At 43.3% G+C, this 19,949-nt stretch overlaps 1 protein-coding gene and 1 pseudogene across 7 annotated transcripts in view; one reads left to right on the top strand and one right to left on the bottom strand.

Moving 5' to 3' along the window:
- Window positions 1–496: 496 nt before the first annotated feature.
- LOC111953997 (thyroid receptor-interacting protein 6-like) overlaps window positions 497–19,949 on the bottom strand; it is a 56,387-nt gene continuing 36,934 nt past the window's right edge. For 4 of the 7 annotated variants that reach the window (XM_070435795.1, XM_023973498.3, XM_070435801.1 and 1 more), the window contains 6 exons: window positions 5,224–5,793; window positions 4,885–4,981; window positions 4,556–4,725; window positions 4,167–4,345; window positions 3,293–3,413; window positions 497–2,998 (listed from right to left, as the gene is read on the bottom strand). In XM_070435795.1, the coding sequence (XP_070291896.1) occupies window positions 2,849–2,998; window positions 3,293–3,413; window positions 4,167–4,345; window positions 4,556–4,725; window positions 4,885–4,981; window positions 5,224–5,793 (1,287 nt within the window). In that variant the 3' untranslated portion in view covers window positions 497–2,848. Of the gene's footprint in view, window positions 2,999–3,292; window positions 3,414–4,166; window positions 4,346–4,555; window positions 4,726–4,884; window positions 4,982–5,223; window positions 5,794–5,996; window positions 6,111–6,367; window positions 6,518–6,823; window positions 7,014–19,949 lie in introns of those variants that run through there. The other 3 variants (XM_023973513.3, XM_070435809.1, XM_023973489.3) reach the window with 3 other exon arrangements.
- Window positions 18,784–19,821, top strand: LOC139023378 (somatostatin-1-like; annotated as a pseudogene).

Genomic DNA, 19,949 nt, shown 5'->3' with positions numbered 1-19,949 from the left:
ATTTTATTCTATTGTTTTGTACTGTATAGGACCTCTCCCACATTCTCCTGCTGGAGATGTTGCTCCTGATGACCACAGCCGCGGGGGAGAACGAGGTACTACCAGACCTGGATGAGGCACTCGGGGTGAGGTCGGCGGTGGTGCGCCAGCTACCCCTCACCCAACGGGAACGCAAGGCAGGATGCCGGAACTTCTTTTGGAAGATCACATGTTAGCGCGCCTCCTCACCATCACCAAGCAGTCCCTCTTCTTCTTGGATCATTTAAAGACCCATTTCTTACAATGTCACACAGGTACTGTAAATGACAGCTACTTAATATGTTGCATTGTTTAAGGTCTAGAATGTTGGTTATGCTGGACCTCAAATCAAATAAGTGTAATGTTCTACTAAGTATGGTGCCTTTCCATAGGTTATCATGTGTAATAATACTGAATTGGTTGGGGTCTAGTACAGCGGTCAAGCAAAAGACATACACATGGTGTAGTTTGATGGGAAAAAATTGTTTATTGTCTATGTAGTATGATCAATCCACATTAAAGGGGGAAAAAAGCTAATCATTCACACACCTACTTCAAACTTGAGTCATGTACAAACCACCTGCTCAGTCTATTCCTCAAATGGATAAATCTGATTATTCTACAGTACTTATCAATAGGATGCTGTGGAACATACAATTACAGTGAAAACAAAGTGATAGCCCTTAACTTCATAATCACAGATAAACATCAACTTAGTGACAATAGCAGCACAACAGGAGTTGAAATAAATAGTGAAACATGAAACTTATAGTGCTCAAAACAGGGACCTTCATATCATTGTGCTCATTGACCTATACTATGTGAAGAATCAAATACTGAAACAAAACATGATTCTGGACAAAGAAAACAATAAAATTGATATTTTAAAGGGTCTTGTAGTCAGAAGAGAAGCTTCAAAACCATCAAATCATACTAGCAGTTTTTACATTAAAAACAAATGAAGACAGCGGGATGAAGAATCACATCAACACAATGTCAGAATTACTTAAACATGGCCGATAGTGCTTTGACAGGGATTAGCAGCACAAATCATACTCCTAAGGCTAAGCTTAAACAAAAACCCATAATGAACACAAGAGGACGTTCTCAGCCCACGTGGCCAGCATGGAGAACCCGGTTTCTCAGTAAGACAAAGGCAAACAGACTTCATTGTGCCTTAGTCATCTTCATTGTAAAGCATCCAATCAACCCAAATGTTAAAAAAGGAAAAATATCTAAAAAGCATATTCACATTTTAAAAGAGGGGGTTTGGACTGGTATACAAGTAACATATTCTCTGAAATGCAGTACCAATTATCATTATGCAAATCACTGTCCTGTGGAATAAAATATGTTATGTTCTGACATGTGGTGCCAGATATCATTATATGAAAGCCTACATAAGGGCTCTCGAGTGGTGCAGTGATCCAAGGCCCTGCATATCAGTGCAAGAGGCGTCACTACAGTCCTTGGTTCGATTTCAGGCTGTATCACATCCGGCCGTGATTGGGAGTCCCGTAGGGCAGCGCACAATTGGCCCAGCGTCATCCTGGTTCGGCTGGGGTAGGCCGTCATTGTAAATAAGAATGTGCTTAACAGAGTTGCCTAGTTAATTAAAAAGGTTGCATTTAAAATCAAAACTATTAACATCRAATGAGATCAAAGCATTAACTTCAGTGATCTCGTTCTCTAACCAATCTTTCTTTCCGTCTACTTTCTAAAAACTCTATTCACTGCACAACACTGACTACACCCACTTGGTCTCCAAACACATTCACTCCACAACCAAAACCACCTGCAATATAAACTCAGTCACAGAAATACCTTGCATATGTGCACTTTGCTTATGAGGCAGTTCAGCACGGTTATTGACTTTAGTAGAATACAAATATATATGTTCCATTATCTGGACTGGTCAGTTACCCCACAGCCAGGAAGACATTGTATTCTCATCATTATCTCCTCTTCCTTAATATCACCTAATTTTCTTACTTATGATCCTCCACATCGTCAATATCTATCAATCATTATTTTCCATAGAGCTCCTTCCATGTCCCACCTGGGTCTGGCAGGATGGTGTGTGAGAATGTGCAACATGCAGGATAGTGCCTGACAGACAGTGTGCAACATGTAGGATAGTGCGTGAGAGACAGTGTGCAACATGCAGGATAGTGCGTGACAGACAGTGTGCAACATGTAGGATAGTGCGTGAGAGACAGTGTGCAACATGCAGGATAGTGCGTGAGAGACAGTGTGCAACATGCAGGATAGTGTGTGAGATGACCAGTGGTGCAGTCAAGGGTTTGGGGGTAGTGCAGCCCCTGCTGCCTGCAGGTCAGGGGCTCTATACAGTACTGGTATGGGACTGAGGGGTAGGGGATAGGGTGAAGTTTAGTGGAAAGGGAGCAGGGGTCGAGAATATAGAGGATAGGTGATAGTGTAAAGCAGAGGATAAGGAAAGGGGTCGAACTATTTATCAATCCATGTTTCAAGACCCTGTCTTGAACCTGTACCAATAAACCTGGTCAAGTGAAATTAAATATTGACTTCATATTGAAGACTGTCAGTTTGAGGTTCAATAGTAGGCCTACTACTACTGATTCCTCAGCTTTGGGCATCTGAAGAATAAATTAAGGCTATGAGAGGATGAAAGTGAAGGGGGATGAAGATTCCCTTCGACACTGATCTCAAATCAGGTTAACATTTCCCCCCTTGTGGTTAAGGTTATGAATAAGAGGAGTAGAACTGATTCCAGATCTATTACTTTGGGCAACTTCTACCGCAGAGCAGATTAAAGTAATGGAAGGGTTGAGGGGTCATTGGTTAAAGGTCAGAGGTGACTTCCTTGTTGGTTATCAGTCAGTGAAGATTTTGGGTGAGAGGATCTGTGCCGGGCGTGGCAGCCCTTACATAGGATGTGACCATCCAGGAGGTAACAGCCTTGCCGCTCACCCTCAGAGGGCAGGAACAGACCACACTCCTGGAGGGGACAGAGAAAACAGGGTCAATCCAGGAACACTGGAATAGGTTCAACTGAGTGGGATGTGTACATTTGATGTGATCAAATCAAATTAAGTTTATTTTATATAGCCCTTCGTACATCAGCTAATATCTCGAAGTGCTGTACAGAAACCCAGCCTAAAACCCCAAACAGCAAGCAATGCAGGTGTAGAAGCACGGTGGCTAGGAAAAACTCCCTAGAAAGTGTGATGGCCTGCCAAACATCACTCAACTTGAGTGACCTATTCTACTAACACACACAGTGACCACTCACCTCACACACATAGCAGTTGACGTGAAAGTTGCGGCCCAGCGCCTTTACACTGACCGCCGCATCCTGGCCCGGCTCAGGCACGATGGCATGGCTACACACTGAGCAGCGAGGGGCAAACTTCCTGTGTGGGACAGGAAGCACCAGTGTCAACACTAACAGAGCTCAGAGGATGGAAAACTAACAACAATCAGATATAATAATCTGACCAATAGACTCATGTCTAAAACTTGAAAACTCAAAGTGTAAGTCAAAGATTAATTGATCAAGTCTCCATTGATCAATTAATCTCTGAATTACACTTTACAAGTTTAAGTTTTAGACATGGGTCTATTGGACGGATTATTATCTCTGATTGTTGTGCTAGTGTTCCAGTTGATTACATGCATAATGTACAGTCAGTGGCCTCCTGAGTGGAGCAGCGGTCTAAGGCACTACTTGAGGAATCACTAAAGACCAGGGTTCGAGACCAGAGAGGTGCAGCACAATTGGCCCAGCGTCGTCCGGGTTAGGGGAGGGTTTGGCTGGCACGGATGTCCTTATCCCATCGCTCTCTAACAACTCCTGTGGCCGGCCGGGAGCATGCACGCTGACACCGTCGCCAGTTCTACGGTGTTTCTTCCGACACATTGGTGCGGCGGACTTCCGGGATACGTGAGCAGTGTGTCAAGAAGCAGTGCGGCTTGGCGGGGTCATGTTCCGGAGGACGCACGGCTCTCGATCGTCACCTCTCCCGAGACTGTACAGGAGTTGCAGCGATAGGACAAGACCAACTACCAATTGGATATTGTGAAATTGAGGGTAAAAAAATTAATTATAACCAAAAGTAAAGTCAGTATCTGGCGCTCAGTAAGTATGGTCTATCCGTGTTGCTGACCTGTAGAAGTCGTACATGCAGTGGATCTGGTAGTTGGCGTCCACTGTGAAGGGCACACCATCCAGGGAGCAGCCACACGCCACGCAGTTGAAGCAGTGCGCGTGGTAGGCCTTGCCCATGGACCGCAGGACACGGTCCAGGATGGGCTTGGAGCACATGAAGCAGCGCTCTAGGACACTCTGAGGGGGAGGGAGAGGGGCAGCACAGGTTCAGACAGAATAGTGTGAGTGAGAATCCAATAGATATGGATATAGATGGCGAGAAAGAGCGAAAGAGATGGATAGCTCAACTGATGAATTGAGAGAATAATTCTTAAAAGAAATGTAGAACAAAAGAGGGAGAAGAGACTTCTCAATACAGAAAGAGGACAGTCAGTGACAGCCACTCACAACGTAACAGCTCTCGCAGTAGCTCTGCTTGTTCAGGGCGTAGAAAGGTTTCCCCCGGAGATGGGCGTGGCAGGTGATGCAAGTTATACACTCCAGGTGGAACACGTGCCCCATGGCGATACAGCCGCTGCCGTCGCCAAGGACGTTGTCACAGCAACGTGCACAGCGACCTGGTAGTATGGATGGAAAGGGGAGAAGAGATGAGACAAATAGGAGGGACATATTGTTGAAATGAAATTAACGGTGTCACCCAAGGGGAAATTAAGATGTGTTGACTGGACTGTTATTTACAAAGGACACCATTTCATTAGAAAGAAAGTGGAACATACCAACGTACTTCTCTGTAGGGGGATGACTCATGTCATACACCAACTTCTTTGTGAGCTGGTCCAACTCCTCCTCTGGCCTCGGCGCTGCTGTTCCCTGCTGGACAAATATATTAACTTTTCCCAGAAAAATCAGCATAGAGATTTTACTTTCCCATTTAGATCAGTGAAACCAAGAGACTGAAGATACAAGTATTCAAAAAGGACCATAGTTTACCTTAGAGGCACCACAAACAAAAGTTGACGTTTACATTGATGGAAGCATCTTTCTGCAAAATTAAGCTTATCCACCCCTAAAAAAGAAAAAAAAAAGGAGTTTACGTTTGAACTCCAGACACTCACCTTACTGGGCTGATAGGCGGAGCTTGATGCCGAGCCTGACCCTGATTGGTGAGTCTCTGGGCCTCTATTGGATATGGGGCACTGGGTAGCTCTCCCTCCAAACCCTGTGGCACTCCCCTTGTAACCCCTCTCAGAGCGCAGCTCCTGGGCTTGGGAAGCAGGGTGGGGAGGGTACCAGCCCTGGGGACCAGTCTGATTCTTGGGTGGGGACCGCAATGCATGATGGCGGTGTGGGAGAGGGGTGTAAGCCTGCTCGGCTTGCCTACCAGTCTGGAAGTAGGTGACAGTTTGGGCTGTTTTGACCTGGACACCGAACCTTGGGCCAGTAAGGGCGGTAGTGTAGGAGGCGGGGACAAGCTGGGGGTACCGTTTGGAGTCCTGGGCTTCGGTGTCGTCTGGCTGGGGGAAGTACTGGAGACCCTGGTGGGGATCACTGGGGTATGGGTTTGTACGATGGTACTGGGTTTGGGGGTGAGGGGGGAAACTCATGGACGGCCTGCCCTGAGCGGATGCTCCTGGCTGGGCTAAGGGTTTGTAGCGATCCCCTGAGATGCGGTCGTTGTCATTAAGCTACGAAAGAAAGGGACCATAAATATATATTTTACTAAGCATTCCTTACAATGCAACTAATAACCAAGGCCTAAATATCCAGAGGAGCCTGTAACACTTTCAGACAGATATGAAAACAATAAACAAAGTCATAGGTTTCTGTATCAAGATTCAGAAGAATCCTTTATTCCTCACAGTCCCATGTAGTCAGTCAGGTAGCCTACCTGTGTGCTGTTTTGTYGATGGCTGTCCAGATCGGCCAGCATGCAGGTGAGTGAGTCAATCTCTGCATCACTGTTGGAGTGGTGTCCAATCAGCTTCTCAGGAGGTCCCCGGTGCTTTAAAAAAAATGTAACAGGATCACATAATAAAGATGCGTGCCTTTATAAAATGTCACAACAGAAAAGGATGGATAGGTAGAGCAAATGTAGAAATGTGTCCCAATACATTTTAATATTTGAACATTATGAGCAATGTCTGGCTTCATAACAATATTACTTTTACAAATCTTTGCCTAGAAACTACAATAAACACTATGGTGAAATGGACCAATGATCAGTGGGAATTCCAGGATACAGAAGCAATTACAACCTACCATCAGCGGTCCATGGTGATGGTAGTTGTAGCGGTCCATTGGAGGGTTCAAGATTGGTTCTCTTTGAGCCTTTTGGAGGTGGTTGGTAGTAGTGGTCATTAGATTTAGGGTGAAACCCTGGGTCCTCTTGGTGGTGCTGAATGGGCCCAGCTGTAGACACATTCAAAACAGTGCACTTTACATTTACAAACAAGACTTAATAACCACAGGGTACACACTTAACATTAACCACATGACAAACATTTATTTGCATCAAGACGTTTATTACATGTCAAGTCTAATCACCAAAGGTGTAGATGTACTCAGTAGTGTGTCAGGTCCAACGCTCTACTCCAAGGCTTGAGCTACAAATAACGAACTTCTGATTTTCACAATAGTCCATCAACAGTTCCATTATAGCAAGGTTTCACACAAGACAAGCCTATTGTAATGTAAGGCCCACCACCATGTTCTTACCTGTGGGACCGGTAGCCATGTACCTAGTGGCCATTCCTCCTCCTCCGCCTCCTCCTCTGTTCTGGTCATAAACCACATACTTGGGCCGGGTGTCCCGAGAAACCTTCTTGGGCGTTGTCTGTACATGGCTGGTCGGACATCTGAGGGACGGGTCTCTCTGGGCTACCCAGAGTCTTCGGAGGCGGCCTAGTCGGACAGACAGTCCAGGGTTCTGAAAAAGAGGTTGTCGTGATTAAACTGTTACAATTTAAAACTATAACAAAACACTTACATGCTGGTATTAATACGGTTCTTATAATAAACAGGAAACAGCTGCACTGTCCTATTTTGGCAAGAAGATTTGTCACTGCCACACCAACTTGCTGTTTGCATATTTATGTCACAGGTAAGCACTGGAACCCAGAGATGCTTCAACCTGGGTGTCTTATGTCAACACACATACGCAGTTTAACAATAGACTTATAGTTGAGAAGCAGGAAGACAGCACCATTCCCAACCATCAGGGAATTCCAGGAGACAGAGACAAAAGAGGGGTATACTAGAAAGCAGGATCAATGAGTTTGCCAGCTAACTTGCCTAAATAGTCAGAAAGAACTGTATTCTTGGGAAAGAAACTTTAAAAAGGTATGGCCTGATTCAGGGCTTCCCAAACTCTGTCCTGAGGCCCCCTGGGTGCACGTTTTTCTTTTTTGCCATAGCAATACACAGCTGATTCAAATAATCAAAGCTTGATGAGTCGGTTATTTGAATCAGCTGTGTTGTGCTAGGGCAAAAGCCAAAACATGCACCTGGGGAAGGGGCCATGACTGAGTTTGGGAAACCCTTATCTATTTGACTTAACAACCGAAAAAACATATCTAATTTTAATTTTCTTAATGAACCAGAAAATCAAGTTATTTCTGGTTGTTTATCAAAGTTAGCTGGCTAACTCAAAAAACAAAATCCCACAGGTGCGAGACTTGTGGCTTTTGGGTCACTATTACCCATGGGTCTGTATTCACTACAATAGTTACTGTCTCTGACGTTTACACTCAACTCTAAATGATACCAAATGTAGTTGTAGCGTATAGTATATGAAGGCACTGTAAGATGTTAAGTCTTTCAGTCTGACAAACCTGTTGTTGGTAGCAGCAGGTTAAACATTTTAAAAGTGTATATGGTTTTCCTTTAATTAATGAGCAAATGTAGCCAAACAATGGTTATTTTGCCACTGTCAGCTGCTGTTCCCATTGTTTCCTTTTGGAGATAGAGGAACAAGATCAAGTAATATAGTCTATAATAAACAACAGTAATCTTGTCAAATCAATCAAATTGTATTTGTCACATGCGCCGAATACAACAGACCTTACAGTGAAATGCTTACTTACAAGCCCTTAACCAACAATGCAGTTTTAAGGAAATAACTAAAATAAAAATAAGAGATAAGAATAACAAATAATTGAAGAGCAACAGTGCATGACAATATCGGGACTATACACAGGTGGTACCGGTACAGAGTCAATGTGTGGGGGCACCGGTGTCGAGGTAATTGAGGTAATTCGTACATGTAGGTAGATTTATTAATGTGACTATGCATAGATAATAACAGAGTAGCAGCAGCGTAGAAGAGGGGGGTGGGGCAATGCAAATAGTCTTGGTAGCCCTTTCATTAGCTGTTCAGGAGTCTTATGGGTTAGGGGATAGAAGCTGTTTAGAAGCCTCTTGGACCTAGACATGGCGCTCCGGTACCGCTTGCAGTGCGGCAGCAGACAGAACAGTCTATGACTAGGGTTGCTGGATTCTTTGACAATTTTTAGGGCATTCCTATGACACTGCCTGGTATAGATGTCCTGGATGGCAGGAAGCTTGGCCCCGGTGATGTACTGGGCCGTACGCACTACCCTCTGTAGTGCCTTGCGGTCGGAGGCCGAGCAGTTGACACACCAGGCAGTGATGCAACCTGTCAGAATGCTCTCGATGGTGCAGCTGTAAAACCTTTTGAGGATCTGAGGACCCATGCCAAATCTTTTCAGTCTCCTGAGGGGGAATAGGTATTGGCGTGCCCTCTTCACAACTGTCTTGGTGTGCTTGGAAAATGTTAGTTTGTTGGTGATGTGGACGCCAAGGAACTTGAAACTCTCAACCTGCTTCACTACAGCCCCGTCGAAGAGAATGGGGGTGTCCTCAGTCCTCCTTTTCCTGTAGTCCACAATCATCTCCTTTGTCTTGATTACATTGAGGGAGAGGTTGTTGTCCTTGCACCACACGGTCAGGTCTCTGACTTCCTCCTTATAGGCTGTCTCATCGTTGTCGGTGATCAGGCCTACCACTGTGTCATCGGCAAACATAATGACTATGTTGGAGTCGTGCCTGGCCGTGCAGTCATGAGTGAACATGGAGTACAGGAGGGGACTGAGCACTCAGCCCTGAGGGGCACCAATGTTGAGGATCAGCGTGGCGGATGTGGTGTTCCCTACCCWTACCACCTGGGGGCGGCCCGTCAGGAAGTTCAGGATCCAGTTGCAGAGGGAGGTGTTTAGTCCCAGGGTCCTTATCTTGGTGTTGAGCTTTGAGGGCACTATGCTGTTAAACGCTGAGCTGTAGTCAATGAATAGCATTCTCACATAGGTGTTCCTTATGTCCAGGTGTGAAAGGGCAGTGTGGAGTGCAATAGAGATTGCATCATCTGTGGATCTGTTGGTGCGGTATGCAAATTAGAGTGGGTCTAGGGTTTCTGGGATAATGGTGTTGATGTGAGCCATGACCAGAATTTCAAAGAATTTCATGGCTACAGACGTGTTACAGGCACAGGGACTATGTTGATCTGCTTGAAACATGTTGGTATTACAGACTCAGACAGGGAGAGTTTGAAAATGTCAGTGAACGCACTTGCCAGGTTGTCACCATATGCTCGGTGTACATGTCCTGGTAATCCGTCTTGCCATGCAGCCTTGTGAATGTTGACCTGTTTAAAGGTCTTACTCACATCGGCTGRGGAGAGCGTGATCACACAGTTGTCCCGAACAGCTGATGCTCTCATGCAGTGTTATTTCAGTGTTATTTGCCTCGAAGCGAGCATAGACGTTTTTAGCTCTTCTGATAGGCTCGTGTCACTGGGCAGCTCTCGGCTGTGCTTCCCTTTGTAGTCTGTAATAGTTTGCAAGTCCTGCCACATCCGACGATCGTCAGAGCCCGTGAAGTACAATTCGATCTTAGTCCGGTACTGACGCTATGCCTGTTTGATGGTTCGTTGGAGGGCATTGCAGGATATCTTATAAGCTTCCCGGGATCTTTAAAAGCGGCAGCTCAACCCTTTAGCCCAATGCGAATGTTGCATGTTATCCATGGCTTCTGGTTGGGGTATGTACGTACAGTCACTGCGGGTACGGCGTCCTCGATGCACTTATTGATAAATCCAGTGACTGATGTGGTGTACTTCTCAATGCCATCGGAAGAATCCCAGAACATATTCCAGTCTGTGCTAGCAAAACAGTCCTGTAGATTAGCATCTGCTTCATCAGACAACTTTTTTAATAGACCGAGACACTGGTGCTCCTGATTTAATTTTTGCTTGTAAGCAGGAATCAGGAGGATAAAATGATGGTCAGATTTGCCAAATGGAGGGTTAGGGAGAGCTTTGTACACGTCTCTGTGTGTAGGGTAAAGATTGGTCTTCAGTTTTTTCCCCACTGGTTGCACATTTAACATGCTGATAGAAGTTAAGTTTCCCTGCATTAAAGTCCACTAGGAGTGTATTTATACCTGCGTTTTCTGTTAGCATGTTGCCAGTTTGTCTTGTCCCGTGAAGTCCTACCCTTGTGTTTTCCCATTTTTGAGTTGCTGTAGTTGCTGTTTTCTAGTCCTCCCGGTTTTGACCATTCTGCCTGCCCTGACCCTGAGGTTGCCTGCCGTTCTCTACCTTTCTGACACCACCCTGGATTACTGACCTCTGCTTGCCCCTTAGCCTGCCGTTTTATACCTTACTGACACTGCCCTGGATTACTGACCTCTGCTTGCCCTTAGCCTGACGTTTTATACCTTACTGACACTGCCCTGGATTACTGACCTCTGACTGCCCTTGACCTGTCGTTTGCAGCCCCCTGTTTTGTAAATAAACATCTGTGAATCGAACTGTATGCATCAATCAGATTTTTCATATGAATAAAGGCTTGCTAAAGTCAAGATTTTAACCCACTTAATCAAAAAATGTCTCCAAGTTTCAKTATCATGGTAAAGCCCTAATTATTGTGCTGATTTGAGAAAGTCATTTTTTAAACGTATTATCGATTTCATGTGATAAGTGATTAATTTACGTCTGTCCCTCATTTTAAGGTTAACCTTATGTGAACTGAACTGTCATTTCAATATGGTGAAACAATTCCTTTTTAAATCAAAAAATTAAATAAACGTTCAACTAAAAATAACTAATGGTAAGCACATGCAGCCAAGCAATCCCTATTGCTTTAGCCGCATGTTCACTACATGACAGGAATAAGCGTGCAGATCTCCTGCACTAAATGATGCCAGGTTAGAATGTAAGGATTATGTACCTTTTGTCTCTGGGAGAGGACTGCAGATGGTTTATTATCAATGTATGAGCTGTACGTTGACACATTGAGTCCTAAACGGGAAGTTTAAAAAATAACGAGGTAATTTTCAATCTTCCATAGTTTCACTTTAAGGTTAGAAGTATAGATCCCCACAGTGGAGGTGTCATAATACCCATAAAACCTAGTGGTCAAAAAGTTTTTCCGCCATAAATTTTTCCAATGAGATTTCTAGAGACACTTAAAATAAAGACTGTGTTTTGCGTAGGCTTATCCTGGCATGACGTTTTGATAACCATGTAAATCTCTTGGCCAAGGTGACTTTTATCAATATATTTGGCTCTATTTACTCTCAGATTCAAAAAGGCTTATTAGCATCAAAGAAGACATCCTGCAAGACTACAAATCCCTGCAAGCTCCTGCACGTCATCTCCCGCTGACACCTTCGCTAACAGGTATTGTGTCCATTTAAAACTTGCACAAGACAGAATTGTCATTTTAAAGAAATGTAGCCAATTTATTCATTCATGAATTTAGAATTGAATTAATATTCTTACCTTTTCCTCGATTTGACAGTCTCGTCGAGATCATCATGGCATTTGTAGTTCTTTATGATAGCCACATTAGCAGATAATTAGCTTTTTTTTAAATGGGGGGGGTAAATATGCGCAAATATATTGATAAAAGTCACCTTGTCCWAGAGAGATTTACACGGTTATCAAAACGTCACACCAGGGTAAGCSTAAATGTTTCTAAACATTCTAAAAATTATATGGTGGGAAAACTATTGGAACCATTTCCTTGTTTGACCACTAGGTTTTATGGGTATTATGATTCATACTGTGTTACTCCATTTAGAATCTAGAATCGGCTTCCTATTTTGCAACAAAGCCTCATTCACTCATGCTGCTAAACATACCCTCGTAAAACTAACTATCCTACCGATCCTCGACGATGTCATTTACAAAATAGCCTCCAACACTCTACTCAGCAAACAGGATGTAGTCCATCACAGTGCCATCCAATTTGTCACCAAATCCCCATATATTACCCACCACTGCGACCTGTATGCTCTCGTTGGCTGGCCCTCYCTACATATTCGTCMCCAAATTCACTGGCTCCAGGTCATCTATAAGTCTTCGCTAGGTAAAGCTTCACCTTATCTCAGCTCACTGGTCACCATAGCAACACCCACCCGTAGCACGTGCTCCAGCAGGAATATTTCACTGGTCATTACCAAAGCCAACACTTKCTTTGGCCGCCTTTCCGTCCAGTTCTCTGCTGCCAATGACTGGAACGAATTACAAAAATCACTGAAGCTGGAGTCTTATATCTTCCTCTCTAACTTTAAGCATCAGCTGTCAGAGCAGCTTACTGATCACTGTACCTGTACACAGCCCATCCGTAAATAGCACACCCAACTACCTCATCCCCATATCATTTATCCTTTTGCACCTCAGTATCTCTACTTTAATTTATTTATTTTTATTTTACCTTTATTTAACTAGGCAAGTCAGTTAAGAACAAATTATTATTTTCAATGATGGCCTAGGAACAGTGGGTTAACTGCCTTGTTCAGGGGCAGAATGACAGATTTTTACCTTCTCAGCTCGGGGAATTGATTTTGCAACCTTTCGGTTACAAGTCCAATTCTCTAACCACTAGGCTACTTGCACATCATCATCTTCACATGTATCACTCCAGTGTTATTGCTAAATTGTAATTATTTTGCCTCTACGGCCTATTTATTGCCTTACCTCCCRACTCTTCAACATATGCACACACTGTACATAGATTTTTATATTGTGTTATATACTGTACGTTTGTTTATGTGTAACTCTGTGTTGTTTTTGTCGCACTGCATTGCTTTATCTTGGCCAGGTCGCAGTTGTAAATGAGAACTTGTTCTCAACTGGCCTACCTGGTTAAATAAAGGAGAAATTAAAAATGTAACCATTTTTTTTTTTAGAAAAGACAATAGTGGTCAAAAATGTAGAGCAGGAGAACACTAGTTGGCAGCAAAAAAGGACTACACAGTAGATAAAACATAGCAGAGGACAACAGGGAAATATGTTCACTAGACGACAGCAAAGGGACCACTAAGACTCTACAGGAATGGTGAGAAATKAATTTATTCATTTAAAATAGGGTAAGCTACCTAGTGSCCAGGAGTTTGTAAATCCAAAAACTTTCCCTTTGGGAAACAAGGACTACCAGATGGCAAGACACAACAAGTCCTTACACCGTGGCYACCCTGCCTACCTACAGGATATGGGTGTTGATCATGTTCCGGCCTCAATTAGAAAAACAGTATGTGATTGTACTGCATTGTAATGTCAGACATAGTGGAGTCCTACAGACTGAAAAATAACATTTCCATGTAAAATTTATCACAGACATCCAAAAGATACATATAATTAAATTTCTTGATATTATTTCTTAATTATCCACAGAAGTGGAGAAAGTGGACAGTTTTAAGTTCCTCGGCGTACACATCAACAACAAACTGAAATGGTCCACCCACACAGGTGAAGAAGGCGCAACAGACACTGGAGATCTAGGACTTACAGTCAGCTTGTAGTCATTGTTAACTGAGTATACCCTGATTATTAACACTTCACTTGCCTGCCAAGCCAAAGCCTACAGGCATCGACTACAAAACAACTCTTCAGGTCTCAGGCAAGGTTAAGCATCACACAAGCGTGGTCAGGCACCAAACCACCTCAGTTACAGTAACAGTCATACGGCCGGTAGATGGAGTCTCCACGGGCCTGTTCAGGAGGATGTTACATTACAGAACGTTCAGATAGAAATGTATTGTGTAGATCAAATATGAGTGTCTGTGAGATATAATAGGGAATTGTGTCTGTTCTATACATTATACTGGATTTATAGGTGCAGTGGGGATATTAATCATTCTCAATCAACTTGCGCCACTTAGTTCATAGAACCGTGTGACGCGAGTAACCTCCGATAGACGCTAAACGCAGTTGTGTCAAACTGAGCGGGTCCAGTTTTCTTTGGCTCTAACTATTGGACGGTTGGAGCTATCATTTGCTATTATGGCCCCATCCCTGAATACCCATGTCTTCTGTTTCCCTCTACAACACTCACAAGCCGCGCATGACAGGTTAGAAAGGACTGTGGCAAAAACGCATTTAAAAGCATTATGCACACACACAGAATGTCAATTTGGCCATGTAAATCAAATGTTACTGGTCACATACACATAGTTAGCAGATGTTATTGAAAGTGTAGCGAAGTGCCTGTGCTTCTAGTTCCGACAATGCAGAAATATCTAACAAGTAATCTACCAATTCCACAACAACTACCTAATACACACAAATCGAAGTAAAGGAAAGGAATAAGAATATGTACAGATAAATACATGGATGAACAATGACAGAGCGGCATAGGCAAGATACAATAGATGGTATAAAATACAGTATATAGATAGGAGATGAGTGATGCAAGATATGTAAACATTATTAAAGTGGCATTATTAAAGTGACTAGTGAACCATTTATTAAAGCGGCCAATGATTTCAAGTKTGTATGTAGGCAGCAGCCTCACTGTGTTAGTGATGTCTGTTTACCAGTCTGATGGCCTTGAGATAGAAGTTTTTTTCAGTCTCTTGGTCCCAGCGTTGATGGACCTGTACTGACCTCGCCTCCTGGATGGTGGCAGTGTGAACAGGCAGTGGGTCGTGTGGTTGTTGTCCTTGTTGATCTTTTTGGCCTTCCTGTGACATCGGGTGCTGTAGGTGTCCTGGAGGGCAGGTAGTTTGCCCCCGGTGATATGTTGTGCAGACCGCACAACCCTCTGGAGAGCCCTGCGGTTATGGGCGGTGCAATTGCCGTACCAGGCGGTGATGCAGCCCGACAGGATGCTCTCAATTGTGCATCTGTAAAAGTTTGTGAGGATTTTGGGTGACAAGCCACATTTCTTCAGCCTCCTGAGCTTGAAGAGGCGCTGTTCACCACACTGTCTGTGTGGGTGGACCATTTCAGTTTGTCCATGATGTGTACAGAGGAACTTAACTTTCCACCTTCTCTACTGCTGTCCCATCGATGTGGATAAGGGGGTGCTCCATCTGCTGTTTTCTTTAGACCACGATCATCTCCTAAAATGCTTTCAAATAACTTATAGAAATGGATAAAAATATTTTACAGTTTGAAATTTGACACAAGACACCTGGAACCAACACAATGGCCGTGTCATTAAAGGTTGGGAGTTCGATCCCCTGAGTCCTACCAAAGACTCTATAAATGTAATCTGATGCCTCTGTTTGGCACTCAGCATGAAGGAGATAGATTGGGGGTAAGAGCCTGCGACAGACTAGCGTCCTGGCCAATGGGTGTACTTGTACATCAAGTGGCTTCATGCCACAGAAACAGAAGACAGACTCCTGCCACTATGGACTGTTCTGTCTACAACAAGGCTTACTTAATGGAAGCCTGGGCKATGATATGGATGAGAGCAACTACAAACAGATTGGTGTAAGATATCTGCTTGATAAGATGACAGGGAGTCATCAAAGGGGAACATTGACCAACAGAGCATCTTTGAATAGTTCTCTTCTTTTACAACTCAAAAAACAAGGTTTTTATGTTTTAATTTACTGTGTTGTATATAACGTGCAATATTGGGATGTAAACAGAAACTTAAAACATTTCAACTAAATATCTGACATGGTACAGGGGTCTTCTTCAATTTGAGCCAATAACCATATATGTTTGAGGGGTATACTTTTGATACCATGAAGATTTGTAAGACTACCAAAATAAAAACCTGTGTGACCCTGTTTTAGTTCATTGTGACGCAGGGGGGAAAACACTATTTGGAAGTGAGCACTATTTGGCATGACAGGAAACTGCCAGTTTCCAAATCTGTTGGTGACAAGTCAACCCAATGAAGGCTCCTTTAAAGGCTCTCTGAAATGTAATTGGTAAACATTTTCAAACCCATTGTCTTTCCTATACTGTCCTTAAAAGTATACTTCTTACTTATGAACTACATTGGCTATTGAAATGAATGAGTAAGTCACTTTAAGGTTACCTTGACTGAACAAGGCATCCTCTCAGCCATTGTTACAACAGGCCTTTCACAAAGCACTTTGAAAAGTGATCTACATTTGTTTTTGTATAGGTGTCCCCTAGCCCCCAATTACACTGTGCCAATGGCTTGAGAGCAGGCTAGCAGCAGGCAGAACGTTGTCATCATGGTGTCTCGCAATCCATGCCATCTGTGGATGTAATGAAGCCGCTATGAGACGAGAAGCAGGTGAAACGTTTACTAAAACAACAAACAAATACCGAGCCGGGAATACAAGAACACAGGGATAATACAAACAGAGGAAAGAATAAAGGGAGGGACCTATAAAGTGGAGGTACTCAAGTCCAGGTGTGAATCATGATGAGTGTCACGTGTGCGTAATGATGAATCCTCGGGACCGGTAGTTAGTATTCCGGCGACGTCGCACCCCGGAGGGGAGGAGCCGGAGTAGACGTGACAGTGGCTTCGTAGTAGGACTCAGTCAGATGAAGTTACAGTTCCGTACTAGCCACTGGACTAGCTAGCTAGCTACTCTTCCCTAATACCAAAATGTAGCACCACCAGGCGCCAGAAAGCACACCACACAATAGTAATTCAGGAGTAGCCTTATAATTTATTCCATGATTCCATACGGTAATAGTCATCTGTCATCTCTTTACACCTCTGCCTTCAGGCTTCTCTCCTCTCCATCCTCAACCTCCGGACAGTTGGCATAATCAAATCAAAACGATGCTAGCCAGCCAACATTAGCTAGCTAGCTATTCAAAAATTATATTATATTATATTAGAAAATGTACAGCAGCACTCTGCCTAGACGACCTCACGGTGCCATGGCAACCACAGAACTCATTACGCTCCTCTGGTGGGTTGATCCACAATCTAACAATGTAATTATTAAACGCCATATATGCTATCGTAAAAATAATAACTTGGCTGTGTTTATGAACGTCTTAGATAACATTAGAATATTGAAAAAAATATATATTTCAAATAACAAAATAGCATTTATTAGTTTATGTAGGCTAGATGCAAAAACCAAAAAAACACAAATTTAAATAAAAAAGTGTTCAATCTATTTTATTTCTGTAGTGTTTAAGTTACAACTATGAAACAGAAAGCATATGTGTTGAAACAAGGTAACGACTTCCACATTTATTTGTTTGAATATGCATCTGTATCTTTGCCCTCTAGAGAGATGAATGCTTACTTCTTCTGAGAACATGATGGGTGGTTGGGAAGAAGAAGCTAGAGACTAAGGGGGGAGGGGGTGTTGAGCAGACAGTAGGCAAACCTTCCAATCAACATTTGAGTCACTTCATATAATTAGCAGCTCTGTGTGCAGCGTCAGAACCTGTTGATAAAACGTTTACTTGAGACAGGAGAACAAGTGGAGACATAGGACGAGGTGGATAATTTTATAATAAGGCCGTTTTATTTAAGTGTAAAGATATCAGGCAAAAACGTGCACGGCCCCTTTCTGTCTAATTCTTATGGAATCGTCGGAGAAGAGGCCGCTCTACACAGTACATACAGATTATATAGACAACTAGCAAAGTAGGTTGATCTTGAAGTCTGGCCTTCCGATTGGTCGATCTGGGTCGTGGGTAATCCTGTTCGGCCTGATGTCGACGTTTCCATTGGCCCTTCCCACAGTTCATTGTCTTATAGTCTCATCCTTGAGCATAATGCATATGCATCTGTTTTAACAGAGTCCTATTCATGGGGGAGGGTTGAGTATGTGGGTCTGTGGTTACTTAACAAGGTACAAAAGTGGGGGTATAGTGGGGGATGGGTGGATGTTGTGCCAAGTTATAGCTTATGTTGAGAAGTGGTTAAAACAAGTTACCAGTATCTTATACAATTTCTTACAAACCCCACATCATTCCAGATACACCTGGGCTGGTGGGGCTAATCTCAACTGACGCACACCATCACTGGGACTGGCTGAGAAGGACATCAACCTTCAAACTCCTCTGTTAACACCTTACACTTGACCAACACTACACTGTGAATTAGTCGCAGATGGGGTGCCTTTACTATTCCTAATAGGGTGCCATTTCAGACAGGGCCCTGGTCAAAAGTAGTGCACTGTACAGGGAACCAATCACATCCCTGTATTGGTCRGAGGYAAGATGATCCAAGGATTAAGAAATGTATATATTGGTTGCGCCAATGTTACGTACAACTTCAACGGGGCTGTGTTTTGTATGTGGACCTAACAACCTTCTTCCTTCTCTCAGATCCAGCCATTTGTTTTGTTCTCCACMCTAGGCTGGTTATTGTTGGACATCCAGACTAAGATTATTGCTGCTGAATATAGCATTGAAGGAAACAATCGATATACATTTGAATCAATAGCCAAACATACGGACAGGGTAGATGCTGTGTTCCCAGATACAGGTGTTACTGGTGGCTCTGCTTCAGTGTTGCTAGCGAGGGTCAGCATCGCTCCACACAGAGATGTGCTAAATGGACTACAGAGAGCAGACACAACCAAGGACAACAAGGCGAGTGGTTGACTAACTTGTGTCAATAGCCTCATTTATACCTAGTTCTTACATGAGTCCTTGGTCCATTTCTTATCCACATTCTGATAGTGCCCACATTGTAGCCGTTCCAACGACACATGGTGGTAAAATGTCTCTTATCCATCCATTATGTCCGCATTGTGAACAAATGTCCCTGTCCCTCCCTGCATTCAAATTATTTGACATTCTTTCAAATCAATAATAAAATAAATTAAGTCAAATATTGATGCCAAGACTCAATGGTTTCATTGTCAAATCCATCTACACTTATAACATATCCAGATACAGTGGGTGCCTACTTTCTCTGAAGGTGATCAGGAAGATCAACACAATCAGATATTGCYTCTTTTAATCATCTACTCTGTAAAAACGTGAAGAAAATCAGGAATAACAATTCATGTTAGAACCAGGTATAAAAAGGACAATTGTGAATAGTGTTATTTTTCATTCTTGAAAGATATTGTCAACTCAAAACATTTCTAGAGGACTGATCAGATGAAATGATCATAACTTCTACTAGTATGTTAAATGCTTTCATGAAGCTTCTGATAATGTTTAGGTACTTGAATTAGACAGAATAAGTGGTCCCATGAAAACCCATCATGTTATGGAGTCTAGTAACAAAGATCAAATATACATGGCCATATCCATGGTGCCAGTCAGGTAGTGGTTTCTGTAGTGTTATTTTATTGTTTTCTACTCCATTCATTCCCTATAGGACCTCTCCCGCATCCTCCTGCTGAAGATGTTGGACCTGCTGACCACAGCAGCGGGGGAAAACGAGGCACTCGGGGTGAGGTCGGAGGTGGTGCACCAGCTACCCCTCACACAACGAGAACACAAGGCAGGATGCCGGAACTTCTTTTGAATGACTTTCACATCATGTTAGCGTGCCAGCACCAAGCAGTCCCTCTTCTTCTTGGATCATTTAAAGACCCATTTCTTACAATGTCACACAGGTACTGTAAATGACAGCTACTTCATTTGTTGCATTAATTAAGGTTTAGAATGTTGGTT

Source organism: Salvelinus sp. IW2-2015, linkage group LG3 (genome assembly GCF_002910315.2).
Source record: "Salvelinus sp. IW2-2015 linkage group LG3, ASM291031v2, whole genome shotgun sequence".
NCBI lineage: Eukaryota > Metazoa > Chordata > Actinopteri > Salmoniformes > Salmonidae > Salvelinus > Salvelinus sp. IW2-2015.
This window is presented reverse-complemented; position numbering and strand designations above follow the sequence as displayed.